Below are 13611 nucleotides of genomic sequence, written 5' to 3' on the forward strand. Positions count from 1 at the left end.
TTTTTTGAGACAGAGTCTTGCTCCATCACCCAGGCTGGAGTGCAGTGGCATGATGATCTGGGCTCACTGCAACCTTCGCTTCCTGGGTTCAAGTGATTCTCCTACCTCAGCCTCCTGAGTAGCTGGGATTATAGGCACCTGCCACCACACCCGGCTAATTTTTGTGTTTTTAGTAGAGACAGGTTTTCACCTTGTTGGTCAGGCTGATCTCGAACTCCCGACCTCAGGTGATCCACCCACCTCAGCCTCCCAAAGTGCTGGAATTATAGGCATGAGCCACCGCCTGGCCGCATGTTGTGTTTCTTGATCTGGGCGCTAGTTCTATGGATGTGGGCAGATTTAGAAATTAGGCAGCATCATTTCCACGGCATTGTATTGGCTTAGGTAGTTACAAAGGTCATCAACCTAGTTTCAATGGGGAGGAAGCATAGATAATTCCTCTCAAAAGGTGATATATCAACATAACCTTGTAAGAATAACTTGTGGGATAGGACATATATTGCTGTGACCATTATTACAAAATGTAAGATGCCCTATGGCACATTGTTTTCTTTGTTACCATCCATGAATATTTGCAATAAATCGCCAAATCCTAATCCTACTACTATCCCTTGATACTACTATGCCCTGTGTCTGTCTTCCGTCACCATTAAACCACCTTTATTTTATGCCACCATCATACTGGATTATGATAAGACTAGTCTTTTTATCTCTGGTCTTATCTCTTTCTAATCTATTCTCCATACTGAAGCCCAAACAGTTAAACTAACAAACAGCTCACTTAAACTGTTCCTAAGTATGTTTATCCTGTTTCGAGATCCCACCAGATTGCAGACAAGTGAAACTGATTTGTAGTTTCTAGCTTCCTTCCTGATGCACAGTCCACCACTCCTATGACAGTTACTTTTAATCGAAAGTTATATTTTGACTACCAGTTCCAAGAAGATGCCATTCTTTCCTGGTAATTTATTCATATGCAGCATGTCATTTACTTACAGAATATTTCAACTAGTACTGTGTTTCTCAAAGCACACGATCACCTGGAACAAGTTGATGGATGGGGAGGGCCAGAAGTTCCCCACATTTGTGGTTTTTTTCCTTTTTTTTTTTTTTTTTTTTTTAACGGAGTTTTTTTTTTTTTTTTTTTTTTTTTTTTTGAGACGAAGTTTCACTCTTATTGCTCAAGCTGTAGTACAATGGCACAATCTCAGCTCACTGCAACCTCTACCTCCCGGGTTCAAGTGATTCTCCTGCCTCAGCCTCCTGAGCAGCTGGGATTACAGGCATGCGCCACCATGCCCAGCTAATTTTGTATTTTTAGTAGAGATGGGGTTTTGCCATGTTGGTCAGGGTAGTCTCGAACTCCCAACCTAAGGTGATCTGCCCGCCTTGGCCTCCCAAAGTGCTGGGATTACAGGCGTAAGCCACGGGTGCCCAGCCCCCAAATTTGTTCAAATAAAGAACATCATGTGATTCTAAGGTACAGTAAAACTTGAGAACGGCTAAGTAAACTGCCTCTGACTTGCCTATTTACAATAATGAGCCAATAGACATTCCACATTCCTCTGCCTTCTCCAGCTTCTTCCTGATGTGTCTTACTTAAGCCAGCCAAGGGGAGGTGGGTAGAGGAGAGTATGCAATGGGATTTGGGACTGAGAAAACTTTTGTCTTAACTCTCAGCCCTGTTTCTTCAGTTTGACTTGCTGCCTGTGATAAGCCCAGTAGTTCATTTAGTTGAGCTTGCTGTGTCCTTTTGAAGTCGCAGGGCCTTAAATCATCCTGCTCCTTCAGTCTAGAATGAATGTAGTCTTTCACTCCCAACTCTACCCCTTCAGGGATCATCCAGTTATTAGGACCCTTCAAACAATTTTTCCGGAGTTCCTGGCCCTTTTTGCAATGCCCTCCATAATCTATGCAAGCACTCATTCATAAGCTCAACAATTGTCTATTGAGTGCCTATCATTGGCCAAGTACTGTTCCAGGGCCTAAACATACAACCTAGAACAAATGAGATAAAACTACTTACTCTTGTGTAATGAATATTCTAGTGGGGAAGACAAACAAGTAGTAAAATAATAAATTTAAACAAAATAAAACAAAACAAAACAGCCAGGCACAGTGGCTCATGCCTGTAATCCCAACACTTTGGGACAAGGCAGGCAGATCACCTAAGGTCCAGGCAGATCACCTGAGGTCAGGAGTTCGAGACCAGCCTGCCCAACATGGGGAAACCCTGTCTCTACTAAAAATACAAAAAATTAGTCGGACGTGGTGGCGGGCGCCTGGATTCCCAGCTACTTGGGAGGCTGAGACAGGAGAATTGCTTGAAGCCGGGAGGCGGAGGTTGCAGTGAGCCGAGATCGTGCTGTTGCTGCACTCCAGCCTGGGTGACAAAGCAAAACTCCGTCTCAAAAAAGCAAAACAAAACCAAACAACAACAACAAAAAACTATAGAGTATGCTAGAAGAGGAAACAAGAGTGAGGTGGAATTCCTATTTAAGTGAATCTTGGGGGAGCTTCATTGGGAAGACCTGAAGGGGTGAGAGAGTGCGCCGACGTTTGGCCACTTAGGGGAGGAGCAGGTCAGCCTGAAGTACCCGGCAGGTTAGAGGAAGAGGAAGGGGTCTAATAAGATTTGAGCCGGAAAGTGGGGGAAGAGGTACGGGAGGTTATAGAGGGTAAGATTCCATCAGGCCTTGTAGGCCACTATAAATACTTGGGTTTTCACTGAGTAAAATGGGAAACCATTGCAGGGTTTTAAGCAAAGGAGGAATATACTTTGGCGTTTTAAAATGTTGGTCTGTCTGTGGTGTGTGTGGAGAATAGCCAAGAGAAGTAAGGTGAAATCAAGAAGCTATTGCAGTAATCCAGGTGAGCCATGAGGATGGACTGGACCATGGGGGCGGGTGTGGAAGTCATAAGATTAACATGTGTTTAACTCAAGCTGTGGCGTTATGGCTTGCACTAAATGCATCGCTAATATGCTTCTGGGATGGATTTTTCCACCTTAGATTTCAGGGAATGGAAGTGATAGGAGGGAGTAGGGAAGGTTTGAGGTTACTAAGGAGATGGAGCCCCCTGAATCTGCAAACCTCAAAGGTTTCTAGGCCTCTGAGCCTCTGGCGCAGCAATAATTCTGCAGCCGAGCCCACTAGCCGCTTCCCAGTGACCATGCGCAACAGGCAGGTGGGAGCCTATGGAAAGCGCGGACTCTCGGAAAGCCTCACGAGCGCGTTCGGGGAGTCCTGTTCGGCGTCTCTGCGCAGGCGCAGTGGTCCCCGCGGGCTTGCGCGCGCACTCGCTGCGGGATAAGCTTCTGGAAGCTCATTGCGGTGGCGTTGTTGCTGGTTGCGGATGCAGGTGCAGGTACTGGGTGTCCCCTGCCCCGAGTTTCGGGGCCGCGGCCGGATCGCAGGCTCCGAGGGCGCCCCTGGGGCGGGGTGGGGACCAGGAGCAGCCGACCGACCGGCTGTGCGCTGCGCTGCTGCTGCTGCTTCTGTGGGAGGTGCGCACTCCGCTGCGGGACGGGGCTGTAGCCTTCCCTCCATCCCTCCCTGCGCCTCTTGGACGCTGTTGACATTTCGGGCGGGATAATGCCTTGTTTTGTTTGTGTGGCGTGGCGGTGAGGAGGAGGCTCTCCGGTTATTGCAGGATTTGTAGCAGCATCACTGGCTCTGCCCGTTAGATACCAGTACTACCTCTTCTCCCAGCTGAGCTAACCAAAAATATGTCCAGATATTGTCAGAGGACCCCTAGGGGGTGAAACCTCTCCTTTTGCCCTCCCTCCGGTTGAGATCCTCTGGCTGCGTCACATTTTCACCGGGCCTCCAGTGTAAACTCCCTGTAGATGGAGCTGAGGGTCTTCGTCACCACAGAGCCCCAGGTGCCCAGCACGGCGCCAGGTACCTCGTGGGCGCCTAATATTTGGTATAGGAATAAATGACGTCATGCGTGCTGTGTGCCGGGCGCTGTGTTCGGAGATGGGTTGTTATTGGTATGGTAATTGCATTGCGAGGCTCTCACAGCCTTCACTTGCCTCATTGTAGTCCCGCTCCGGCTTTATTGTCATTTCCTGGACCCTCTGTAAGGGTGAGGTCCCTTTCGGGCCTGTCCACGCCTGGCCCCGCAGCTCATGGCCCCTGGTCCCGTTCCAGCGCATTGTAGTTGCTCAGTCACTTGTAGAATGAATGAATGCATGCAACACAGGGCGGTCTGCTTGCAAAGGAGTGCTTTGGGATCAAGCGGAGCATCACACAAGAGGTGACAGTTGAAAGGAGTCAGGCTTTAAAGAACGAATAAAAGTTTGGTAGGAGAAAGAAAGCAACATTCCGAGGAGAGGGAATAATAGCCTTGGTGTAAAGGCTAGGAGGGTATATACAGAGTGTGCCTGGGAATGGAGAGATGTTAATTTATAGCTGTAGTGTCAATCGGGTAGCTAGAGCTCAGCAGGTGAAGTCATCAGGCAATATCTCAGATCACAATGCATGGTCCCTGCTTGTGAACTTTATCGAGAGACAGTTTGGGGGCTGGTGAGGGACGATAAGCAAGGGAGTGATAAGATCATGTTTTGCATATTAGAAGGAATTTTTTGGCTACAGTGTGAGACTGGATTGAAGAAGCCTGTACTTAAGCAGTTTCAGTAGGATAGAATGGAGAGGTTCTTAGGAAATAAAATCGCCAGAACCTGGTTATTGATAATGGGAGAAGTAAGGAGGAAGAGAAGTTTGAAAGTCAAATATTAAATTGGGCTTCTGAGTTGAGCAACTGGTGAGAAATGTGTGGCCTTTCATTGAGAAAGCGTAGTAGTTGTTAAATAGCTTTGCGACTGGGTCCTCTTGTAAACCTTTCCTGATAACATTTTGCTGAGGAGGACTATTGAATCTGTAGCAACTGTTTCCTTTGAGGGTACCTTTTATAACCCTTAAGTAGCTACTCAGCTTTTGACTATAAAGACGGTTATCGGCTGCGCGTGGTGGCTCACACCTGTAATCCTAACACTTTGGGAGGCTGAGGTAGGTGGATCACCTGAAGTCAGGAGTTTGAGACGAGCCTGGCCAACATGGCAAAACCCGGTCTTTATTAAAAATACAAAACTTAGCTGGGTGTGGTGGTGGGTACCGATAATCCCAGCTCCTCAGGAGGCTGAGGCTGGAGAATCGCTTTGAACCCAGTAGGGGCAGAGGTTGCAGTGAGCCAACATCGCGCCACTTCACTCCAGCCTGGGCAACAAAAGCGAAACTCCATCTCAAAAAAAAAAAAGAAAGAAAGAAAATTATTCTTTTAATATAGTAGTTGAGCAGGGCTGTTTTAGGCCTTTCTGGGTATGTGTGTGGAACCAAACCAAGAACATTGTTTTTAGGACTGACAACAGTTTGTTTTACTTATTTAATGCCTTAATATTTCTTCTTGACAGTTTCTGCAGGACTGTAAACTGGATTCCTGGAACCTTGATATTCCTGGCTGTGTATAGTGCCTCTTGCTGGACTGTACTGATACTCAACTAGAGTGTGAAGGGACTGGATTCCTCCTCCTGATACACAGTGCAAGCTGTAGTGCCCTTGAACAAGATGACAGCCATCTCACCAGACCCTCAAACTCTGGCCTCGACTGAACAAAATGAGGTCCCAGGAATGGTTACTTCTGGGGAGCAAGAAACTATTTTAGGAGGAGATGCTGCTGATGCAGAGTGTTTCAGACAGAGGTTTAGGTGGTTTTCTTATTCAGAAGTAGCCGGACCCAGGAAAGCTCTGAATCAACTCTGGGAGCTCTGCACTCAGTGGTTGAGACCAGACATTCACACGAAAGAACAGATTTTAGAGCTTTTGGTGTTTGAGCAGTTCCTGACCATTTTGCCTGGGGAGATCAGGGTTTGGGTAAAGTCACAACATCCTGAGAGTAGTGAGGAGGTGGTGACCCTAATAGAAGATTTGACACAGATGCTTGAAGAAAAAGAAGGTGAGCATTACAGATGGAGAGAGGAAGTGGGAGACGTTGCCTCAAAGTCTGAAAGTGAACTCCTCAAAAGAAAGCAATTTACTGCTAAAGAGGAGTCCGAGTTTTGAAGTTGGGATTGGGTTTGAATCAGCCCTGCCATTTACTGTGTGATTTTGGGCAAGCTGTGTAAACTCAGAATATAAATTTTTTTTTTTTTTTTGAGAGGGAGTCTCGCTCTGTCACCCAGACTGGAGTGTAGTGGTGCAATCTTGACTCACTGCAACCTCCGCGCCCTGGGTTCAAGCAATTCTTCTGCCTCAGCCTCCCAAGTAGCAGGGACTATAGGCACCCACCACCACACCCAGCTAATTTTTGTATTTTTAGTAAAGACGAGATTTCACCATGTTGGCCAGGCTACTCTCGAACTCCTGACCTCAAGCAGTCTGCCCGCCTTGGCCTCCCAAAGTGCTGGGATTACAGGTGTGAGCCACCGTGCCTGGCAGAATGTAAATATTTTTATGTGTTAAAAAAGGATATCATCTTTCCTGTAGTTTTCTTGTAAAGGTGAGACAAGATATATATGGTGGGTGCTCAAGAAATATTAATTTCGTTCCCATCCCCTTCAGGAACACAAGTTATCTGTGAAAGTGTTTGGAGTCACAGGCAAATCAACCAGCTCAGGCCCTAATGTCTAGCTCCAGTGTGTAGACTAGCATGGTACTAGAACAGGGCTGTCAGTATCTTTGCTGATGGAAATGTTTCTGCACTGTTTTGCAATTCAAGTTAAGCATGTGAAAAGCAGCTAGTGCAAATAAGGAACTGAATTTTAAAAATCAAATTTAATGTTTAAATAGCCACATGTGACTATTAACTATTTTACAGTGGAGTTCTACAGCCTTAGTGCAGGAAAACCTGAATTATATGTATATAATTACATATTATAAATGTATAAAATATAAACTATGAATTACAGTGATATCATTATAAAATATTGATGTAAAGTCTTCTAGGGTGAATAGTCCTTTCAGGGGATGTGGCTCACCTTTTTCTCAAATTTGTAGCTATTCATGTTCTCAAATATGTTACAAATATTTGTATTCTGCCGTGTAATATACTGCAAATACATTTGGAAAATTTGGAAATATTGAGATAGGGAAATAAATAGTATTTACCTCCATACACTTAGTTTGCCATCACACAGCTAATTAGTATATCTAAAATTTGGGTTTCCTGACTCCTCTGATTTGTCACTGCAGTGTTATGCTTCTACAAAATTAGGGCCTCTGTGTGGAGGCCCCTGCAATAAAGAATTGCTTTTGGGCCAGGTGCAGTGGCAAACGCCTGTCATCCCAGCACTTTGGGAGGCTGAGGCGGTCAGATCACTCTCTGAGGTCAGGAGTTAGAGATCAGCCAGACCAACATGGAGAAACCCTGTCTCTACAAAAAAATACAAAATTAGCCTGGCATGGTGGCACACGCCTGTAATCCCCGCTACTCTGGAGGCTGAGGCAGATGAATTGCTTGAATCCAGGAGGCGGAGGTTGCAGTGAGCTGAGGTCACGCCAGTGCACCCCAGTCTGGGCAACAAGAGCGAAACTGTCTCCGAAAAAAATTTGTTTTCTAGGATTTTGTAGGGTATAACTGTTTTCTTAAAATCACTCACTTTTCTGTTTGATTACATAATTCTGATTCTTAATTTTTATTTATCATCTAATCGCTGAAGTTGTGTAAAATTCTTTTCGTAAAAAGGTAGAGTTTGATTTGAAAAAGTACTTTTTCTTATTTGAAAAAGAGTTGTTGACATCTGAGGGTTTTGTATTTATGTTTTTATTTTTTACTGCTCCTTGTAGAGAAGGAATCACTCATAGGCAGTGTGCCCAGAATGGGCCAATCTGAACGTACTGGATACATTTAGTTTCCATGAGTTTTTATTAGATGCCTCTTTTCTGTCTTTAGGAATCTGGTGGAGTCAGTTCTTGAGACTAACCTGGTGCTTTCATTCAGTTAGCAGGTTTGCATGACTCTTGTCACTAGGACCATGAAGAATGTACAGTTTTACCTTACTGCATCTTTCAAATTAGAATACTTCAAAGTTGGTTATTGTTCAAATTAAATATTTTTAAACAGGGTTTATAGAAAGAAGAAAACCAGTTTTTGTGAGCTTAGGATTGGAGAGGATTTTTATATGAGCTAAGGGGAAAAGCCTAGGTTTTCATAGGAAACTTTTATCTGTGGGTGTTGTCTGTTTTAAAGAGTGGGGCAACTTTTTGTTTCTTTTGAATGACCTTCACCTAAAGGGGCTTGCAGCTCTTAGAACCCTTATAATTTCCTGGGCGATTAGAGCAGTAAGAGTATCTTTTGTTAAAATATTTGGCCTTTTGTCCGTGGTTCCTAAAACAGCTCCTGAGCTATAAAGGGGAAAGACAGTCTTTTTGTTATTTATAACAAACCCCTATTAACCACACTTGAGTTTATGTTAATGAGGTGGTTTTTGGAAAGTCCCTAGATGACCTTGGAGTTGGGAGGGTGCTGGTTGCCAGGGGAATCAACCCTGTGCTTAAGAGGGTTGGAACTCAGCCCCACCCCACAACTTGTCAGAGGGGAGAGGGACTGAAGGTTGAGTTGATCAAATGGCTAGTGATTTAACCAGTTGTGCCTGTCTATGAAGCTTCCATAAAAACCCAAAAGGGGTGTTCCAGATAGCTAACCACATGGCAGTTCTGGAGAGCTGTGCACCCAGAGAGGGCATGGACGATCCAAGCCCCTGGCCCTCTGCAGTGCCTCATCCATCTGGCTGTTCCTCTGTATCCTTTGGAATACCCTTTACAATAAACCGGTAAATGTAAGTAAAGTGTTATGTGAGCCACTGTAGCATATTATTGGAACCCAGGGAGGGGCTCATGGGATCCCCAGTTTGTATCTTGTTGGTCAAAACCCTGGAGGCTCAGACATGAGACTGGCATCTGACGTGGAGGATGGTCTTGTGGGACTGAGGCCTTAACCTTTGGGAGCTGATTCTCCAGGTAGATAGTGTTAGAAATGAATTAGAGGACACCCAGCTGGTGCCTGCTGGGGAATCTACCACAGAATTGCTTGCTTGGCATGGGGGAAATACCTCCATATATCTGGAGTCAGAATTATTTTGTGTTGTGAGTATAGTAGGGGAAACTGACTTAGTTTTTTCCTGTGTATCACTTATATATGTAAAGATTTTTAGTCTGAAGAATCCATTTGAAAGACTGGACTGGTTTTCTCCCCCTTCCTAGATCTCGTCTCTCAAGATTCTGTTTCCCAAGAGGAGAAATCAAAAGAGAATAAAGTGGTCGCTAATTGTCCCAATACTGAGTCCTGTGTAAGTTTGCTTTTGATGGTTTTTGTTCCTAAGTGAATACTTAACTGGGCTCCTGCTGAGTGGTATGAAGATATAAAAATAAAAGGCTTGGCACGGTGGCTTACACCTGTAATTCCAGCACTTCGGGAGGCTGAGGCAGGAAGATCGCTTGAGCCCAAGAGTTCAGGGTTGCAGTGAGCTGTGGTCATGCCACTGCTGCCTTCCAGCCTGGCCAATAGAGCAAGACCCTTTCTCTAAAACAATAAAATGTAGTCTCCCTTGCAAGGAACTCATACCTCATTTTCCACCCACAATTTTGTTTCAGTTCACAGAATGCCATGAGTCTGATTCTACTGACACAAAAACACATAAAATTCAAGTTACCACTGATAAAATTAGATGGAAATGGAAGTTCATTTCTTTTTTTTTTTTTTTTTTTTTTTTAGAGATGGGGCCTTGCTCTGTCATCCAGGCTGGAAGTGGAGTGCAGTGGTGCAAACACAGCTCACTGCAACCTCAAAGTCCTGGGCTCAAGCCATCCCCTCTCCTCAGCCTCTTCAGTAGCTGGAACAGCAGGCGTGCACCAGTGTGCCCAGCTCATTTAAAGATATTTTTTGTAGAGTTAGGGCCTTACTATCTTGCCCAGGCTGATTTTGAACTCCTGACCTCAAGCAGTCTTCTTTCTTGGCCTCCCACAGCATTGTGATTACCGGCGTGAGCCATTGCACCCAGACAGAAGCCCATGTTCTTAAATCTTAACTTGATAAAGGATATCTTTGGCTGGGTACAGTGGCTCATGCTTGCAATCCCAGCACTTTGGGAGGCCAAGATGGAAGGATTGCTTGATCCTGGGAGTTTGAGACCAACCTGGGCAACATAGTGAGACCCTTGTCTATGTAAAAAAATTCTAAAACTTAGCTGGGCACAGTAGCACGTACCTGTGGTCTCAGCTACTTGGGATCTGAGGTGGTAGAGCTGTAGGAGGAAAGACAATCTTTCACTTGAGCTTGGGAGGTTGAGGCTGTAGTGAGCTATGATTGTGCCGCCATACTCCAGCCTGGGTAACAAAGTGAGACCCTGTCTCTCAGAAAGAAAACAAAATGAGGAGTTTATTCTGGATTATACAGGTGGGCCCTAAATGCCATCACAACTGTCCTTGTTAGAGAGACAGGAGGAGATTGAAAACACAAAAAGAAGGTGATATGAAGAGTTAGGCAGAGTTTGGAATGATAGGGCCACAAGACAAGGAACTCTTGCAGCCACTGAAAGCAGGAAGAAGCCAGGAACAGACTGTCCCCCGGAGCCTCAGAAGGGAATGCAACTCTGCCAACACCTGAATCTCAGACTTCTGGCCTCCAGAACTGTGAGAGAACAAATTCCTATTTTGAGTCACCAAGGTTTTGGCAATTTGTTACAGCTCCCAGAGGAAGGTAATACATGTACCAATAGCTACTCTGCTCTACTGCCTCTCAAAAAGCATGCAGAGAATGCTATAATAAGAAGTATATTTCAAGAATCAACCAAGTGTGGTGGCACATATTTATAATCCCAGCTACTTGACGGGCTGAGGCATGAGAATCACTTGAACTTGGGAGGCAGAGGTTGTAGTGAGCTGAGATCACTCCACTGCATTCTAGCCTGGACAATACAGTGAGAGTCCTCAAAAAAAAAAAAGTGTATTTTAGTGAGTCAGTATTCTTGTTTATAATTAATTGTGGAGTAATTGCAAGTGTGAGTATGTTGTTGAATATAGATTCTCCAAATGTGATAGATAATTGCTGCTTGTAATTGGAAGTTAAAAATTGGAATCTAGTTGCAGATATTATTATGTATTTAGTTAATTATTATCTGTAGTAAGCGTACATTAATTTTGCAAACTTAGGGTTTAGGAATGTAAATCATACCCTTCAATTAATATTTAATCCTAAAAATCGATGTGTTCAGGTGAACTTGATCAATGTTATACATTCCAGATAATTATTGTACAGTATTTAACACTAGAGAGTGAATGGAAGAGGCAGAGATTGTGTAATACCCTTGTTCTGAATCACTTATAACAATCATAGAATGAGTAGCCACTCTGTAGCTTACTTTGGAATTCTTAAAAACTTACATGCTATCAAAACCATTCTTTATATCCTATCCAGGCCGGGCACAGTGACTCAGGCCTGTAATCCCAGTGCTTTGGGACATAGAGGACAGAAAATTTCTTGAGCCCGAGAATTTAAGACCAGCCTGGGCAACATAGTGAGACAATGTCTTTACAAAAAAATTAAAAGTAAGCTGGGCATGGTGGCACATGCCTATAGTCCCAGCTACCGGTGGGAGGATCACTTGAGGCCAGGAGGTTGAGCCTGCAGAGAATTGTGATTGCACCACTGCATTCTAACATCGTCAACAGAGCAATAGCCTGTCTCAAAAAGAAAAAAATGGGCCGGGCGCGGTGGCTCAAGCCTGTAATCCCAGCACTTTGGGAGGCCGAGGCGGGTGGATCACAAGGTCAAGAGATCGAGACCATCCTGGTCAACATGGTGAAACCCCGTCTCTACTAAAGCTACAAAAAATTAGCTGGGCGTGGTGGTGCGTGCCTATAATCCCAGCTACTCAGGAGGCTGAGGCAGGAGAATTGCCTGAACCCAGGAGGCGGAGGTTGCGGTGAGCCGAGATCGCGCCATTGCACTCCAGCCTGGGTAACAAGAGCGAAACTCCGTCTCAAAAAAAAATAAAAATAAAAATAAAAAATAAAAAATGTGTTTGGGGTCTGTTTGGGAATAATCCAATGCAAAAGAACTGTTTGGTGTTCTAGGAATCTATAACATTGAATGATGTAGCTGTGAACTTTTCAAGAGGAGAATGGAAGAAGCTGGAGCCTTTTCAAAAGGAGCTATATAAGGAAGTGCTACTGGAAAACTTCAGGAACCTAGAATTTCTGGGTAAAGACACTTTTTCTTCATTATCTAGCATTTAAACTTACGTCTCTCTTTGCCCCCTTTATTGAAAGGTAAGTGCTATGTGAAGTACTTTGTTTTGGCTGAGGACCCAGGGGCTTGTAGGACTAATCCTAAAAACAGGTTCTGAAAATTGGCTTTTCTACAGTGTGTCTTCTAGAAAAGGTCTTTGCTTCATTGAATTGGAAATGTAAAGCATCATTTTGATTTCATCAGTGGAATACCTTTTCCCATTTTTGTCTCAAGTTCCAATATTTATATCTGTGTGTTTTGGTAGCATCTTTTATCTTCCCTGGAGAACCAGAGGCTATATATGAATGCTGGGATGTCTTTATGCAAAACAGCCATTTTCTGTTCTTTTCTCTATGGGCAGACTTTCCAGTTTCAAAATTAGAGCTGATTTCTCAGCTGAAGTGGGTTGAATTGCCATGGCTGCTGGAAAAAGAAGTCTCAAAAGGCTCCCACCCAGGTGAGTTGGTGAAAAGTAGACAAGGAAATGAAAACAGTTGTTTAGCAAGTCTGTTGAGAGGAGACTTTGAAATGTTGGGCTGCCTAGATACTAAAATATAACGATGGTTAGACCAGAGCCCTTGCCTTCCTGGACAGTTCATTTTAGTGGGGGAGTCTTGGTTTGAGTCCTCTGAATAGATGCCAGTACCTGGTTAGCCATGCAGGATGTTTACTGGGGAAAAATTCAGTGAATGAAGATGAGGAAGGAACTGGAAGAAGCCAGGAGAGCTATTAGAGCATAATGCTGGTCTAACCCCTGTGAATGAGAACAGGAAGGAGGGCAGGTTGGGTAGGAAAAGTCTTAGACTGAAGTGCAGTTCTAAAAAAGTTTAGGCAAGGCCGAACAGGAGTCCTTGCTGTAGTCTCCTGTCAAAGGATTCCTGTGTCTCAAATGGACCTGGGTATATATCCCTGTATTCCGTCATTGACTAGGAGCAGCTCGTGGGAATTGGTGTGAATGTAGTGTTGGATCATAGAGCAGCAGTAGGGGCTGTCAGGTAGTATCCCCACAGGAGCAGGTGTGAGCTGTGCATTTTTATGGACACGAGAGGACAGATCAAAATAGGAGTGTTAACAACGTGATGTATACTATATCAAGCACATGTAGAAGGAGCTGTGGGAATGAATATATAGGAGCAAGGTTTTAATTCGCATTTGAGTTGAATCTTAAGAATAAAGGAACAGGAATTTACCCAGTGGACAGCATGTATAATAATTCCATTTTTGTTAAAGGGAAAAAATGTACATATACACACATGCCTGAATACATGGAATGTATGGATTTTTATTATCTGGGAAACATTAACACTGGTTATCTTTGAAAAATTAGGTTTTTTTTTGTTGTTTTTTTTGAGATGGAGTCTTGCTCTGTCGTGAGGCTGGAGTGCA

General features: G+C 44.2%; 1 protein-coding gene across 1 annotated transcript in view; it reads left to right on the forward strand.

Annotated features, from left to right (window-relative positions):
* The first annotated feature begins 3254 nt into the window (after positions 1-3254).
* Positions 3255-13611, forward strand: part of ZNF483 (zinc finger protein 483) — an 18556-nt gene continuing 8199 nt past the window's right edge. The window contains exons 1-5 of the mRNA XM_017503388.2: positions 3255-3366; positions 5414-5955; positions 9201-9286; positions 12072-12198; positions 12587-12682. Coding sequence (XP_017358877.1) covers positions 5568-5955; positions 9201-9286; positions 12072-12198; positions 12587-12682 — 697 coding nt within the window. The 5' untranslated portion in view covers positions 3255-3366; positions 5414-5567. The remainder of the gene's footprint in view (positions 3367-5413; positions 5956-9200; positions 9287-12071; positions 12199-12586; positions 12683-13611) is intronic.

This window comes from Cebus imitator, unplaced genomic scaffold (genome assembly GCF_001604975.1).
Source record: "Cebus imitator isolate Cc_AM_T3 unplaced genomic scaffold, Cebus_imitator-1.0 Scaffold310, whole genome shotgun sequence".
In the NCBI taxonomy this organism is placed as follows: Eukaryota; Metazoa; Chordata; class Mammalia; order Primates; family Cebidae; genus Cebus; species Cebus imitator.